The 16,372-nt window shown below is 33.2% G+C and overlaps 3 protein-coding genes across 7 annotated transcripts; 2 read left to right on the top strand and 1 right to left on the bottom strand.

Annotated features, from left to right (window-relative positions):
• On the top strand, positions 6,413 to 7,244 carry LOC18593213. The gene is made up of 3 exons (XM_007020321.2): positions 6,413 to 6,520; positions 6,635 to 6,713; positions 6,794 to 7,244. Exons 1-3 carry the CDS (start codon positions 6,515 to 6,517, stop codon positions 7,051 to 7,053), a joined length of 345 nt encoding a protein of 114 aa, XP_007020383.1. The 5' UTR covers positions 6,413 to 6,514; the 3' UTR covers positions 7,054 to 7,244.
• LOC18593212 (uncharacterized protein At4g26485) lies at positions 7,392 to 10,726 on the top strand. Its single transcript, XM_018124139.1, has 5 exons — positions 7,392 to 7,744; positions 7,870 to 8,068; positions 8,140 to 8,455; positions 10,041 to 10,179; positions 10,288 to 10,726. The coding sequence occupies exons 1-5, from the start codon at positions 7,579 to 7,581 to the stop codon at positions 10,557 to 10,559; spliced, it is 1,092 nt and encodes a 363-aa protein (XP_017979628.1). The 5' UTR covers positions 7,392 to 7,578; the 3' UTR covers positions 10,560 to 10,726.
• LOC18593211 (COBRA-like protein 6) lies at positions 7,803 to 13,676 on the bottom strand. 5 transcript variants are annotated; one of them, XR_001928615.1, is made up of 5 exons: positions 13,317 to 13,676; positions 13,029 to 13,150; positions 12,710 to 12,929; positions 12,241 to 12,455; positions 7,803 to 8,036 (listed from the first exon to the last, which is right to left on the bottom strand). XR_001928615.1 is itself a non-coding variant. In XM_018124053.1 (4 exons), exons 1-4 carry the CDS (start codon positions 13,449 to 13,451, stop codon positions 12,300 to 12,302), a joined length of 633 nt encoding a protein of 210 aa, XP_017979542.1. In that variant the 5' UTR covers positions 13,452 to 13,676; the 3' UTR covers positions 12,085 to 12,299. The 5 variants fall into 5 exon arrangements, 1 of the variants encoding a protein (XP_017979542.1); XR_001928612.1 differs by lacking the exon at positions 7,803 to 8,036 and adding an exon at positions 10,755 to 11,194; XR_001928613.1 differs by lacking the exon at positions 7,803 to 8,036 and adding an exon at positions 10,755 to 11,119.

The following is a 16,372-nucleotide window of genomic DNA, read 5'->3' as shown; positions in this document are numbered from 1 at the left end:
ATAAAACCCTAAAATTGAGTTAACTGATTTTTAGATATTACGTGACTTAATTACAGTGTGACTAGTTTTTTGTCATTACATAATTGGTTTTAGACATTACGTGACTAGTTTTTAGACATTGCGTGATTGATTTTTAAGTAATACCTAAGTCACACAATGCCTTATTGACTAGTCACGTAATGCCTTACAAGTCATGCAATGCCTATCAACTAGTTACTCAATGTTTTATCAGAAACTAGTCACGCAATACCTATCAACTAATAACGTAATGTCATATCAGAAACTAGTCAAGTAATACTTTATCAAAAACTAGTCACGCAATGCCTATCAACTAGTTACGCAATGTCTTATCAAAAACTAGTCATGCAATGCCATATAAAAAACTAGTCAAGCAATACCTTATCAGAAACTAGTGATGCAATGCCTTATCAAAAATTGGTCACGTAATGCCTAAAAACTAGTCACATAATTCTCAAAAATCACCAAAACTACTGAATTCCATTTAACAAGATCAACAACTTCAAACGATACACCATATTCCATTTAACAACATAATTAACGAATATGAATGCTCAAAATATTCAAAAGTTTTTCTTCATATATCAAAAATCACTATAAAATATTTAAAAATGCACAAAACGCCCACAAGTTTTCTTCGTGTATCAAAAACTATTTCAAAATGTTCAAAATGTTTAAACGTTTTTCTTTCTGGTAAAGAATACTCCAGAGATGAATAGTCTGATGAGAAAAGCTCAAAAAATATGAGTCAGTTTGATGCGTAAACCTAAATATACTTGACCGGTTAATAGGTTTCGGGTTGAGAAGTAGAGCCAAATAAATGGGTCGATTTCATTAAGAGTAATTTTGTTTAAATTTTAATTCTCTTGACTAAAAACAGTTGAAATTATGAAGAGATTTATTGTCAAAAACACGTTGTGCATAAGGCCCATTTAAAAAAAGAACCCTAAAACTTATTATATAAAAAAGATATTGACGAATTGGGATTGTGATATATAAATAAAATCACAAAGTTTCCAAGAAATTAAAATATTTATAAACTTTATATTTTCTTTTAATATTTGAGCTTAATTCAATGATAAATTCATCAATTCGAACTTTTTTTTTTTTTAATTTCCTATCTCGAGTTTTGATGTCGATCAGATAAGGAGAGAAACAGGTAGGAAACTTGAGCCAAATTAAGGAACGAACATTCGAGGAAATTACCTCTCATTCAAAAAGATCTTGCAAAGTTTCATAAATGTCATAAATGTCATAACTTTCATAACTTTCATTTAGTTTGAAAATTATTCATAAATGTCACTTCCAGACAGTTTTGATTTAAAGCTGTAAAACAGCACCCTTGGTCTTGTCCCTGACACCACGAAAAAGATTGGTTCATGTGGTGGCCCTTAAAGTCTAAATTTTAAGCCTAAAAAATGAAAAGTGCGTCAAATGAATTAATCAATTGAATACTACATGTGATATTTTTCTCGTTGCACTAACATAAATTCTTCTTGATCTCGAAATAAGACATCGGATGTGGAAAATTAGTCGAAAATTTAATTAGTGTCATCGCACATGTTGTAGTTCTTGTGCAATTTTCAACAAGATTTGAGTGATTTTGTGGGTGTGTGTGGTTGAAGTATCAAACATCAAGCAATGTATAGTTGAAAGGTTCAATATTCCTGATATATTGACTTGTGGAGAGAATCAATTGGATATATTGTAAAACCTTGAGAGAAGACTTTTCCCAACGACAAAGGCTGACTTCCTAGTGGAGACACAATAATTTGACTTCAAGCTAATTAGCTCATACAAGAACTAATTATATGTACTTTAATTGCTAATTTCTCATTATTCTTTCTTGAAACTAATTAAAAAATCACCGACCAAGTTACGTAAAGAGTTAAATATATATATATATATATATATCCAGTAGACTAGAAAATAGATTTCATGGGATTTAGCCGATGTAATATAGTAAAATGTCAGGTTTTGTATATATTATTGTTCACCTATAATCTATACAATTGTTGTAATAACGTTTAATAGGAGTGAGAGATGACTTTGTTTGTGAACAAAAGGGTTTGGTTAACGTAAAGCAGTCAATATTGGTGGGCTTAATGCAGGGATTAAACTTTCCACAGCCAGGATTTCCCTTGATTGTGACCTTATGGCCTTGGAAATTTATTAGAAGAAGATGTAGAGAGAGAGAGAGTGTGTGTTTATGTTTCAAGGTGTGGAAATTGAAGACGTGGAAGTAGAAAAATTTTGGTGCAATCATTTTCATATTAACGAGTCAATTAATTAACTATGGACAAAGAAATTAACCTGTTTAATTGGAAACATGAATCTCGCAGAGCAAAGAGGCTGATTTGATTGCAGTTATTCAATGAGAGGATAATGAAGAGGGCTATGGCGTTCTTATATATATATATAAAATATGGAAATGGCTAATTCAGATGATGGAGGAGAAAAATGGATAAAGCATTACAGTAGCAGGCATAGAATTCTGCTGGTGGGTGAGGGTGATTTCTCCCTTGCTGCATGCTTAGCCAGATCATTTGGATCTACCTTACTCCAGTAATGTGTTCATTTAAGTGAAAAATAATAAATAAAGAATTCGAAAACGCAATTTGAACACCTTGATCGACAAGTCATATTAATTTACAGGTTCCTCTGTCCGAACAAAGGTTCAATTTTCCTTGTAACCCTTTAGTTACTGTCATACAGCAGATATGTGGCTCTTTCCAGGTATCAACTCTTTGACTAACTTAAGATCGTGCTAGTGACAGCATTGGCCTCACAAAGTTGAAAATATTGAAGGGTATTAATAAATAATCTACTCCCTTAGTATATGTTAGGAAGTAAAGGAATTAAAGTGTTTAACGAAATATTTGGTTAAGGCAAGTGATAAATTCGCCTCTGCTGTAAATTTTATTTAACAAAATTAAATTGAGGAAAAAAACAATGTGTACTTTAAAAGGGTCTTTGCCCCTGACGGTACGAAGAAGTCCTAGAAATGGAATGGTCAAATTCATAACATGGCAACTTACCATGAAAATAGCCTTTGCCAATGAGTCAGAACTTCGTACAAATTCTTGACATGCCTTCTACTTTACCAGTATCAATCCTAGACCAGTAATAGTTCAGACAAATTACCATCCGGCTGTAAATCTAAGGTCAAAAGAAATGGTAAAATAGCTCTAACATTAACAACTGTAACATTCCTGTGAACTTAATTGTTGATAAGTACCTATCAACAGAGGTACTTGCAATGTATTTGGCATTTCTTTTGAAAAAATGAAAAAATGGGTTGAAAGCAGCTTGTGGTTTTCCTTGATTCTAGCAAGGTATATGTAATACCCCTCACAAAGTATTTATTATAAAAAAAAATTAAATTAAAATTATTAAGTTATAGTTTTATAAAAATAATAAGTAGATATTATTTTAGTATTTTATTTATTTATAATTATGACCTTGGGTGTCTTAATAATTAGAAAATAGAAAAAGGGGTCTTTAAGTAAATAAAGAAGTTTAATTAAAGTCAGTTTTATTATCACGTTTAAGTTAGTGGGATTAAGGGTCAGTTTATTTATCCCATTTAAATTAGTGGAGTTAGGTAGTTTATAAGTTTTAAAAAAACAGACAACAACTTACGTTANAGATCTTTCCAATGGTTTTTGTAGTATCTTGTTTGGCTTTGTGGTTAGGAAGATATGAATTTTTAAAGTTAATTAGAAATCTATTTTTCAACAGTTTTGACAGCCCGGATTTTGGGTCACCGGAACTCCATATTCCGGTGACGTTTTTGGTCGTTTCTTTGAGGGCTTTTGAAGTATGAAATTAGATGTTTAAATTGGCGTCAATGTCTTGGTTAGAGGCTTCTTTTGTTAAGAGAATTAAAGCCTCAAAGTAGGCTCATTGATACTGGAAACCCAGAAATCTGGGTATTTCTGTGATGATTTCTTGAATTTTGACTTTCGAAACTTAGTAATCTTGTGGTCTTTTTAATCGAAACAAATTTTGGTCTTGTAGTATGATATGAATACTTCAAATTGGTGTTGATTTCATCACTGGAAATAATTCGGGTTAAAAGTTATGAGAGCTTGAAGTAAGCCAAACGGCCATTCAGATTCTGGAAATTCCAGAAAACAGAAAATTTCTTTTTTTTTTAAATTTGTTTTAAAATTTGATTTTAATTATTATGTGATAAATTCTATTATAAATTTCATAAATATTGGATATGTGATTTCTACTGTATTTTTATGTCAAGAAGTATGTATCTTTATATTTTATAAATTTATTTCTTAAATTATAGATTTTATTAAAATATCAAAATTTATAAAATTAATTACAAATATGATTTTTACAAGTGAAATTAGTATTATTTCTCTATCTGAAATTAAAATCCTTACTGATTTTATGATTTAAGTTTAATTCTCAACCTTATTGGAAATTTTGTTTAATTCAAAAATGTAAATAATAATAATATATTACCTTATTAACAAAAAAAAAAAGTTCATAAATTGTAATAGGAGTCCTTACACACCCTAAGTGCTTAGGATGGTCAACGAAAAGTCACATTGTAGGATCTGTTTGCAAATTTAGTTCTGATTTTTGTGTTTCTCGAAATACTAGGCTACTAAGAGAATTTTCGGATTTGCTACTTGAAAGTAAAATTAACGAGATCAAGTAAGTGACTGATATTCCTTCGGTGTTTTTACACCTTAAAAATTAGCCTCAATCTGAATTTGTACACGAGATATAATATTTTTCCTATGATTTATTAAAATTGGGTTGAGCATGCAAAATATATATATATGATTTTCGTATATTGGATTTTAGAATGTAAATTTTTACAAAATATGATTTTTTTAATTTTGAAATATGAATATGATTTTTGTCTAACATATACATATATGATTATCTTTGTGATTACATATGTAAATACTTAAATTGAAATAAATATGCTTTTGATATGCACGATATGTGTTTTGTGAAACTGAATATTACTGTTTTGTGAATTTGGGTAATCTAAAAATATATATATTTCTGTTTTGTCTCCTAGTATGGCTATGCTCTGACCCTGCCAATGGGGGTTAAATGTTGGCCATGTCGACATGTATTCTGTGATTAGAGATCGATCTCCCAACCGTACCACCAGTTACAGAATAGTGGTATCTGTGATATCTGTTCAGTGCAACCAATGGTTGCTTCTTCTGACCCATGCCACTGGGGTTAATTGTGGTTCTATTTCTGACCTATGCCACATGGGTTAAGTGTGGTCGTAGCATGTTACAGGGGACCATTAAAAGTTAAATATTGTGAATATATTTGTTCTGTTATTTGAATGCGCAAAATTTGAAGTATGTGATTCCAAATAAGATTACCCAATATTTTATCTTGGCATTTGTAAATGATATTTTGCCCTAAATGTTTTAAGCATGCTTAATCCGGCTGAAGGGATGTTAGTTATTTGCTGAGTAGTTGGACTCACCCCTACCTTCAAATTTTTTTCGGGTTGTGATTTGGTCAACCACGCGAAAATTTTGGGGAGTGATGTTTAATTTAGTAGCACTTAAATTATCTAGAATTTATTTAAATATTATGAACATCGAACTATCATAATTAGTATTTAGACTTTTATCTTGACTTAGTAGCTTTATGGTTTTGGAGATTTAATTTTAAATATTGTCGAATTATGATATTTGAAAATTCTATCAACAGATATAGTTTATAAATCACTAAATTTTTCAAGTATATCAGTCTCTTTTAGTAATGGTTTAAGATATATATTTTAGAGCCTTACATGTTTGTAGGATTATACCTTACAAGTATGCGGCATTTGTCATGTCTCGGGTCTGGGGCGTGACAGTATCTGTCACATTTGTTCACATGAAATGGTAAATGAACACATAGCTTCATCTAGACACTAGAATTTGCCTGGTGCTGTCTTGCTCCTTGAAGCTTCAAAATCTTGCAGGCCTCATGATTCATATGTGAAACCACAGATCCTTCATCTACCGAGTAGCTCTCATCGATTTACTTTGAATTTCATACATAGGATAGGGGAAAAAAATCATTCCAAAGTGAAAGTGACTTCCTGCTGAAGTACGATGTCCCTCTAATACGCAAGAAAAGTAAAACAATTGTGAAAGTGATCTGGTATAATTTTCCATCGAAACAAATTAATGAGGTAAACAGATGGAAGTTATGGCATCAACTTGTCATTATAATCCAATCTTTGTAACTGAATTGTTTGAGTCAAGGTCTTCTTCATGCACAAAACAACTGATAAATAAGCTAGAGTTTCAATCACTGGGTTACAGATGACTAAATGATTTGAATTGTCAAACAAGTTCAGTAATTGCATGTAGACAAGAGAAGAAAACTTGGTTTAAACCAAGTCAAGCATAAGAATATTCCTCGCAAGTTTCCCATAAATTGGGGAATTAAGAATCTTTCTTTTCATTCTAAGCTGCTTTAGTATCTTAGATACTGATAATCAGATATGACGGTGAGCTTCTTTCTCCTAAATCTTTAACACATTTCTCAGAGTTTATTCTAGCTGAAGATAACGTATAAGATTGTTAGAATTATTGATATGCTTTATATGTGATTAATGATGCAGCAAAAGATAGTGATCAAGGTGAATATTCACTGTGAGAAATGTCGAACGAAGGCTTTGAAGATAGCTGCTACGACACATGGTTGGGCATCGAATTCTTCTCCAACTTTTCTTTTTATATCGAAAACCATGTTTCGCTAACTGTGAGTTTACCATGAGCAGGTGTCAATGAGGTAGCAATAAAAGGGAAAGCAAGAGATGAACTGACGGTGATTGGAAATGAAGTTGATTCGGTTAAGTTGGCTTGTAGTCTTAGAAAGAAGCTTCGGAATGCTACCATAGTGAGCGTCGAAGAGAAGAAAGAGGAGAAGAAAGATGAGAAAAAATATGAATATTTTCCAAGTTATTATGCCCACTATCCACAGTACTTAGTATCTGAAGTGGCTCGCGATCCATACCAACCAACTTGTTCCATCATGTGATAGACATTATCAAATTTTAGTATCTCAGACTTATATTGCATCTTATGATATTGCCTAGGGTGTGCAAAGGGCATCGTGAATTCAGTGTTGTTACTGATATGATTTTCAGAGACTTCTGCAGCTGATTAGAATTTAGTTATATATATCAATGCAACCTTGAAAACTTCATGTTTAGCATGTACATCTATTATTTCTTTTTCATGTTTTGTTTTTGTTTAGTTTTTGCTGTATTTTTTGCAATTAATTCTATATTAATTAACTATGGATAAAGAAATTAACCTTGAATCTGACATGTTCATATGCAGCTGAAAAAACATAAGGTCAAAATACAAATAACTTACCACCAATATGTTAGATAATGAAAAGTTTAATTGGAAACAAGAATCTCGCAAAACAAAGAGGTTGGTTTGCATGCATTTATTCAATGAGGGGATAATGAAGAGGGCTATGATTCTTATATATATATATATGCAGAAACAGATGAGTTGGAAATTATAGAAAATTTGCATGTAGAAAAAGGATGAAATGGAAATGGCTAATTTAGATGATAAAGAAGAAAAATGGATAAAGCATTACAGTAGCAGGCATGAGATTCTGCTGGTGGGTGAGGGTGATTTCTCCTTTGCTGCATGCTTAGCCAGATCGTTTGGCTCTGCTGCCAACATGGTGGCTACTTCTCTAGATTCAAAAGGTGTACATCTTGTTATCACAGATATTGCTTTATTTATTTGAACATTTATTAAGTTTCTTGTTGATTATCTGATTGTATCTGACAATGGTAGAATCAAATTTTTCACTGTTTTGTTTGAATTGTAGAGATGTTGAAGCGAAAGTACTCAGGAGCAATGACAAACTTGGAAGAACTAAAGGAGCTTGGATGCACAATTATTCATGGAGTAGATGCCAACACCATGAGCCGACATGCTCTCCTGAAATCAAAATTATTCGACCAGATAGTCTTCAACTTTCCTCATGCCGGTTTCCTGTATCGAGAACAAGATATTTTCCAAATTAAGTAAGCTTAATTAGCCTATCAATCCTTACGAAAATTACCAAATTCTGATGACTAACAGAAAGTATTTTTAGGCTGCACCAAAATCTGGTTCAGGGCTTCCTGAGGAATGCAAGTGACATGCTGACAGATAGAGGAGAAGTTCACATTACTCACAAAACTGCTCATCCATTCGGTGAGTGGAAAGTTGAGAAGCTTGCAAAAGAAGTTGGGTTAGGATTGTTCAGGGAAGAATCATTTTGGCTATGGGATTATCCAGGATATGGAAACAAGAGGGGAGACGGAGATAGATGTGATTACAGCTTTTCTGTTGGACAATGCAGTACTTTCAAGTTTCGGAAACCTTCTGGTCTTGCAGATCAGTTTTCAGGAATGCGAATCAGCACAGAGTAAACAGGTTTGCCTTACCTTCTCAATCCTGCTTACTATATGTCTATGTGGTCAACAAGCCATATATATTGATTCACAGCTTCCTCTGTGTGAACCCAAGGTTCAATTTTCCTTGTAACCCTTTAATTACTGTCATACAGCAGATAAAAAGAAATGTTGTGGCTCTTCCCAAGTTCCAACTCTCTGCTTAACTTAAAATATTGCTGATGACAGCATTAGCCTCACAAACTTGGAAATTTCGAAGGGTTTAACAACCAATTTTCCAGTTTATCTTAATAAAGTATCTTCTCCCTTAGTATACGGTGAAAACTTGTAGAAATTAAAATATATTTCAAGAAATATCCTGTTAATGTAAGTGATAAATTTCGTCGATATACTTTGTATTTGAATGGAAATTGAAATATTTTAAGAAATATTCTTTGAACAGCAAATTCTAATCGACTTCAAAGAAAGGAGGAAAAAAACAAATGTACTTTAGTATGGTCTTGCCCCTGACAGCACGAAGCAGTGCTAGAAAAAGAAATGGTCAAATTCATACCATGGGACCTTACCATGAAAATAGCCTTCACCATTCAGTCAGTACTTTTGATTGTAATTGTTCAGACAAATTTCCATCTGATTATACTTTTCTTTTCAGTGAAGAAAATTGTTCTAACATTAACAACTGTAACCATTCCTGTGAACATAATTGTTGATAAGTACCTCTGTTAAGCAAACAGATGAGTGCTAATTACATCTTGCAAATAAAGTTTTGAGTTTTCCAATGTATATATTTAGCAGTTCTTTTTTAATAGAAAAAATGGGTTGAAAGGAACTTCTGGTTTTTGTCATTCTAACAAGGAATGTTTTGTCACATTAGTTCGGATGAAATGGTAAATGAACACATAGTATCATCTAGACTCTAGACTTTGTCTGGTGCTGCAAGCAGTTCGGGTGCTGTAGAGTTTGATGTGCTCCTTGCAGCTTCAAATTCATGCAGGCCTCATGATTTATATCTGAAACCAGATCGTTCATCTACCAAGTAATTATATGATATCTCATTTACCTTGAACTTCATATATAGGATAGGGAGGGACAAAATCATTGAAAAGTGAAAGTGACTTCATGCTGAAGTAAGACGCCCCTTCCAATACGCACGAAAAGATCAACTATTGTGAAAATGATCTGGTGTAATTTTCCATTGAAACTGATTAATTAGGGAAACAGACGAAGTTATGGCATCAACTTGCCAAAACAATCCAATCTTTGTAATTGAAATGTTTGAGTTTAAGTCTTCTTCATAGACAAAACAACTGATATCTAAGCTAAGGTAAGAATTTAGAGTTTCAATTACAGGATTAGAGATGACTGAGTGATTTGAATTGTCATACGAGTCCAGTAGCTGAATGTAGACACGAGAAGACTTGGTCCAAACCAGGTCAAGCATAAGAATTTTCCTCCCTACTAGAAGTAGATACATTGCCCTCTTTTATTTCATTCTAAGCTGCTTTAGTTTCTTAGATACTGATAATCAGATATGAAGCTAAGCATCTTTCCCCGAGATCTTTAACACAATCCTTTTTTTTACTCTCAGTGTTTATTCTAGCTGAAGATAACATACAAGATTGCTAGAATTGATATGCTTTCTTTGTTATTAATGATGCAGCAAAAGATAGTGATCAAGGTGCATATTCACTGTGAGAAATGTCGAACCACGGCTTTGAAGATAGCTGCTACGACTCATGGTTGGGCATCAAATTCTTCCAACTTTTCTTTTTATATCGAAAACCATGTTCGTAGCTTTGATTTATTTAACACAACTAGTTCGTTAACCGTGAGTTTACCACGAGCAGGTGTCAATGAGGTAGCAATACAAGGGAAAGAAAAAGATGAACTGGTGGTGATTGGAGATGAAGTTGATTCAGTTAAGTTGGCTCGCTGTCTTAGAAAGAAGCTTCGGACTGCTACCATACTGAGCGTCAAAGAGAAGAAAAAGGAAAAGAAAGAGGAGAAAAAAGATGAGAAACAAGATGAAAAAATTCCAAGTTATTATGATCACTATCCAATATATATAATATCTGAAGTGGCTTATGATCCATGCCAACCAACTTGTTCCATCTTGTGATAGAATTCTAGTATCTCAGACTTATATTTGCCTCTTATGATTTTGCCTAGGCTGTGTAAAGGGCATCATGAATTGAGCGTTGTTGATGATGTGATCCATTCCTGAAGACTTTCTACAACTGATTAGAATTCTGTCATATCAATGCAACCTTGAAAACTTCATGTTTAGCATGTCCATCTATGATTTTTTCTTCTATTTTTTTTTTTGGTTTCTGCTATATTTGTATAAGTTTAAAGGAAGAAGATTCAATTTATGGTCATGAATGATACTCCATCGTCATCCCATTATCTCCAAGGAACAGGAATCATCAGCCTCAGCAGTACTGATGCTGATTAACTAGTTTAAACGGAAATTCAATTGACATTTACAGAATTCATCTCTCAATACGTTGAATGGGAGACATGTATGCATGACTGATTTCTTTTCGGTATCTGATATTACAAACAGTTCTCATTGCCAGAAACTCTATGGATTTTGACATTTTTTGCTCCATTAAGCAATGTAAGTCATTCAAACATAACAAATTGAACTTCCCTCAGTTGCCATGTAGCCCTCACATCCTAAGTCAATGAATCGAACAAACCATCTCATGAACTTAATTTGAATGAAATAAGATAGATAAATCTTTTGATGATCTGTAAATCAGAAACACAAACAAACAAAACAAAATTAACGAACGAAGACTTTTTCTTTTTTTTTCTCAGCAACGAACGAAGACTTAAAGAAGACTTTGGCATTAACCTAGTCCATTAAGCCATCCAGGATGCAGACAAGGTTTAGCAAGCCAAGCATCTAATAGTGTGGGGACACTCCTGATAGAAACGTTCACCTTATAGAGATGCTATCATTAACTGTTTCTTTGTGTAACTACAGCTTTCAAACATGATGTATAGTTTGAGTCTTCTTTGTCATAAGACAATCTTACAGCTGGTAATCCGAATCCGAATCCGGAAAACTTGTTTGATCTATTAGAACCCAAACTTGACTTAAATTGATTTCACTAGAAATGACTCAAACTCAAATAATCTCGAACCTGAATAACTTGAGTGTTAAATCCGAATAACTGGAATATAGAATGATCGAACTCAAGATGACTCAACCTTGAAATGACTCGAACTCAAAACAATCTGACTCCAAAATAATTCTAATATCCTTGGACCTAAAATGATCTGACTCGATCTGTCTAATTTCCAGACAATCTGCAATATGCAGTTGCAGGTCACAAATTGATAATGTTACTGGATTTCTTTTATTTCATCATCAGTATGTTTTCTATTTCCTTCCATTCATTACTTATCTCATGGAATAGTCCTCGTCAGATGTTGAGTTCACCACTTAGTGAACAATAAAAAACAATGAGAATAAGAACAAGAACCAGAAAGACGGCTTGTAAAGACTCAATTCAAACCACAAGCGAGGTTCCATAAAATTTTTGACATGTATCATGGCCTAATTGATGATGAAAGATACCTTACTCCAACTGCGAACTTCCAGATGTCTCAACTTTCTTTTTCTTGGATTTTCAATGATAAATTTCAAATCAGATAAATTTATTCTAAAAATTTTTGCAGACTGCAGTTTTTGGTCACCATTCAGCTATATATATACTTTCAGAACATTATTGCAAGTAGTATTAATGAGAGGAAAAATATGGAAAGCCAAGATGGGGTATGAGACTGACCATTGTTGGGTAGAAATATTGGGAACTGATCTGGTTGGGGCATGACAGATTCATCTCCATTAAAACAAATCCTTCTTGGAAAAGTCCATCCTCCCTAAAGGTGAAAATTCCTGGATCTTTTTGCAGTAGCAATTTAGTCTGCACATTCCATTTCTTACCTGATTGCAGCAGCTTGTCGTTATAATACTGAATCCCCCAAAAAATCCGAGTATCATCTGAGAAAAAAATTGAAAAAAAAAAAAGAAAGAAAAAACCCAGTCAAAATTCCTGACCTTGTTATCTCTGGCTATTTCTACTCATTCAATCACATCAATCAATTCATCAATTCTTGTAACTAAGCCACAATAATGCACATGAATCTTCCTTTTTCTTGATTGGAATGTATCAGGATACGAAATTAAGCACATTCCTACATAGGGGTGCATAGACTAAATGTAAATATAATCAGAGAGAAAGTGGTTTGGCTTACTGCTATATCTCCGTCGTAATTGAGAGGATTGTAGTTGAAGCTGAAAATGCAAGTTAAGCTGGGATGAAACACCACCAAGTTCCCGTTAGAGTAGTTCTGGATATGATTCACATGCCAATGCACCTGAATGGGACACATGTGGCTCGAGCACCTTAAGACTGGTGGCAGTCTTTGCTGCTTATCTCGTAGCTGCTGCAAGAGGGACGGTTTAGCCCCAGACCTGTGTTTTTACGGTGAGATAGAAAGCAAGCAATCAGATGAAACTTGCATGAAAAATTTGATGCAAACATGATCGATCAGGTTTGAAAGAATTAATTACTTTACACAATTTGCTTGTGCTTGGCAGCTCCAGTTGCGTAAGGGGCAGGGAACGATTGTCTCATTATAAAACTCAGACATGGGGAGGCAGCAGGTTGGGGTAGATGATCTGCTCTTTCTGTACTGAAATGTCATTAAGAGACATCAATTGAAACTTCATTATCTCTCAAATAATATCTTTACTGCAGTAGCTCTGATGACCCTCTCCTTTTAATCAAAAATCAATTAATTGATAGAGAATTGGCAAAAGAAAAGTAAAAGCTTCAAAAAAGTTGAGAGTTGATCTTACATCATATGTACTAGAATCCCATGCAAGGCTGTCCCATTTGATGGGAATGTTTCCATTGGGATCCAAAGAATCATATCCATCTAAAAACACAAGAAAATATGTGGTCCAAAACACTATGCTAACAAAATTCACCATTTTTTTCTTCCAAAAGTATGGGTTCTCTCTCCAAAGAATAATGCCTCTCCAAAGAATAATGCCTTATCCCCTTATTTACCACTGTTCTTTTCTGAACCTGTGTCTTTGCCAATAGCATTGGGAAAAAAACCTAGAGACCATTGATGAAGAAGCTGTTGTTCATCATTGTAGTTTAGAACAATCAGGGAAAGGATTCACATGAAAGATGGAAACAGTATTTATGCCTTCCAAATTTGGTTCCAAGGCAATTAAGTGACAGAACAATTTGAAATGTGACCCCAAGATCGCTTCATTGGGCTAAAGATAGGGTTTAAGCTGATCCAGCCCACTTAACATCCGACCAAACTGGTTACTTCCAAACTGCAAATCTGGAATGGTAGTTGATGTTATGGCAAACAACAAGCAGTGAACAACCAAAAACGTGCAGAAATATCAATCCGTTCTTTACTAAATTTAATCCTGTTTTGTTAATGTGGGCTCATCAGAAAACGTTCTTAGGTTATGGCAACCTGAAGTCTAGTACCATTGAAGCTGAGTGCAAAGGGTTATCCATAACAAGAACAATCTATAGAAAACTGCAGGCTGTCTGATAATACAAAAAATCTCCTGTTGCCCCAGTTCCCGTTGCTGGTTGCTTTATTCCCATCATTCAAACTTCAAAACTGCAGACTGGATCCTGTTATGCATTCCTGAAAGCTATATCAGAAGGTTTTTCTCTGTTTAACAAGCAATCAAAACTATGCAAAACAATCATGAAATTAATGGTCAATTGCATCAGATATGTTTACTTCAGGAATTCTGGATATGCTTAATTTCTAGACAACCAGCCCTTTCAATCATTAAAGAAATCAACTAAATCAAGTGACAGACCAAGAAAATGATTTTGATAGGTGAAAATTGTTGCGTGCTCAATCTAAAGAAATGCATTCATTTGATGACTATGAGTCTATGACATGAATTTAGCTGCAACACATGGCCTGTCCATCTGCTCTAATTAGATTAGCCAAAAGTTCAACCAGGCCACAACTTGTCCAATAACACGTCATTAAGCTAAAACTAATAGGTCTGACAAGTGCATTCGACAGTCGCCATGTGTCACCCAGACTATCCAAGTATACCCACCCTTCAAACTTTGAACAACAAGTTGTTAGCAAGATTATGAAGCCCAATAACCCAATTGTCCTTCTCAGTGTTTTATCTAGTGTAATGTCACTTTCACATACTATTTTCTTTATTGTTAGGTGATAATATAAGATTCAAGAGTGTGGGTTGTTTTACTTTTTATCGGAAGATATTTAGGATTCATCTAATATTGGTCGAGAATTAAGATTTTAATATGTTTGGGAGATACTTACGAGCTTAAGACAAAGGATAAGTAGGTCCAAAACCAAATTTACTAAATGAACAAATCATGTATAGTCAAGCCGAGTAAGCAATACAAATATATGAGCCAATTGTATAAGGGAATTCAATTAAGTAATAGGTGCATAATCTTGTTTAAAAAGTATGATTTGAATTCTTCTTTTTTAAATCAAGAAATATATAAATACCCTTTATAGTATCTGATTTCAAAAAAATTTTATATTTATTAAAAAACTATACAAATATAACAATCTACTCATATTTCGAGAGTGACATCCATATACAAAAAATAATTATGCTTTACCCCACCTTATAAATCTAGTCTTATAATACGATGAAACCAAATTTAGTCATTGATTAGGCACAAATCAAGAAACACTTTAGAATCTTTTATTTATAGTGTAGTGGCATTTGGTGATGAGGACTCATCATGCGATTGGTCACAGAAATAGAACCAAAAAAAGGTTGTTGTGACTGAAGCTAATCTTTCTATCCATAGTAGTTTAAATCTTTAATTCTAATGTCAATTTTCCCGATGGGGTTTCAGAGTTTATGTCATTTCCTGTTTAGCTAGCCGCCCTTGTTAAAAGAACTTACAGGCACACCCGAAAACTCTAACCATGGTTCAGTCAAAGTGGCCTTAGAAATGATGGTGCAAAGAAGCAGCTGTCTGTCTAGCAATTATGTCATATTGAAAACTGAAAGCCCCTAGGCTCCCAAATAAGTATCCTACTGTACACTGAATTAGTGTAAAGGAAACATCAGACTATTTACGAGTGGACTATGCCTATCTTTCCTGGCTATGTCCTAGGTGTATGGCTGAGATCATTTGAGATGTCTTTGTTCAGATTTCTTGCAGGACTGGGATGCTTAAAGGATTCTTCCATGCCTGTCCCGCAAAGATACCTTTCTTGTCTTCCCAATCGAAAAGGAAAAATTGTGGGTTACACTAACCTCAAGAAAAAACAAAGAAATCAAAGATTCCAAGCCAGTTGCGAATCAATGCCGCCGTGGCCATTTCCTTCTTTGGTTGATATAAAAAATGATCAAAATACTTGAAAATTTTCTATACCCATGCATTTTAATAAATTTAATTTTTATATTAAAAATCATAATTTTTTAATTTTTTAATTTAATTTTTTTTAACGTATTTAATTTTACAATTACAAAATAACGTTAGTAATGATATTAATGTTGACATGATATATTTTGATGACGTGACGTTTACATGATGACGTGACATGACATATGATACTATTATGATGACATGACAATGTTAACATAGTATTGATATGTTAAAATGTCAATACTATGTGACAAATCAAAAATTTTTTAAAAAAAAAATTTTATTTTATTTTATTCTAACACAATATAAATTATTCATCTAAATTTAATTTTTGGTATAAAATTTTTTTTGAAATTGTTTTATAAAAGGAGAATTCAAACTTAATTTTTATTAAAATAATAAATTAATTTATATATTCGAGAATCAAATAATCAAGCAAGAAAAGTTTATATATATATTTTTTAACATCATAAAATTTTTATACTTAAATATT

This window comes from Theobroma cacao, chromosome 7, assembly GCF_000208745.1.
Source record: "Theobroma cacao cultivar B97-61/B2 chromosome 7, Criollo_cocoa_genome_V2, whole genome shotgun sequence".
NCBI lineage: Eukaryota > Viridiplantae > Streptophyta > Magnoliopsida > Malvales > Malvaceae > Theobroma > Theobroma cacao.
This window is presented reverse-complemented; position numbering and strand designations above follow the sequence as displayed.

Bases quoted from the DNA above. Each gene is read 5' to 3' on its own strand.
- LOC18593211 (XM_018124053.1), bottom strand. From the start codon at position 13,451: ATGGTGAATTTTGTTAGCATAGTGTTTTGGACCACATATTTTCTTGTG. The intron at 12,930-13,028 runs GTAATTAATTCT...GTAAAAACACAG, and splicing joins GCACAAGCAAATTGTGTAAA to GTCTGGGGCTAAACCGTCCC. The intron at 12,456-12,709 runs GTAAGCCAAACC...TTTTTTTCTCAG, and splicing joins ATTACGACGGAGATATAGCA to ATGATACTCGGATTTTTTGG.
- LOC18593212 (XM_018124139.1), top strand. From the start codon at position 7,579: ATGGAAATGGCTAATTTAGATGATAAAGAAGAAAAATGGATAAAGCAT. The intron at 8,456-10,040 runs TAAACAGGTTTG...TGTTTATTCTAG, and splicing joins GAATGCGAATCAGCACAGAG to CTGAAGATAACATACAAGAT. The intron at 10,180-10,287 runs GTTGGGCATCAA...TACCACGAGCAG, and splicing joins GATAGCTGCTACGACTCATG to GTGTCAATGAGGTAGCAATA.
- LOC18593213 (XM_007020321.2), top strand. The intron at 6,714-6,793 runs GTTGGGCATCGA...TACCATGAGCAG, and splicing joins GATAGCTGCTACGACACATG to GTGTCAATGAGGTAGCAATA.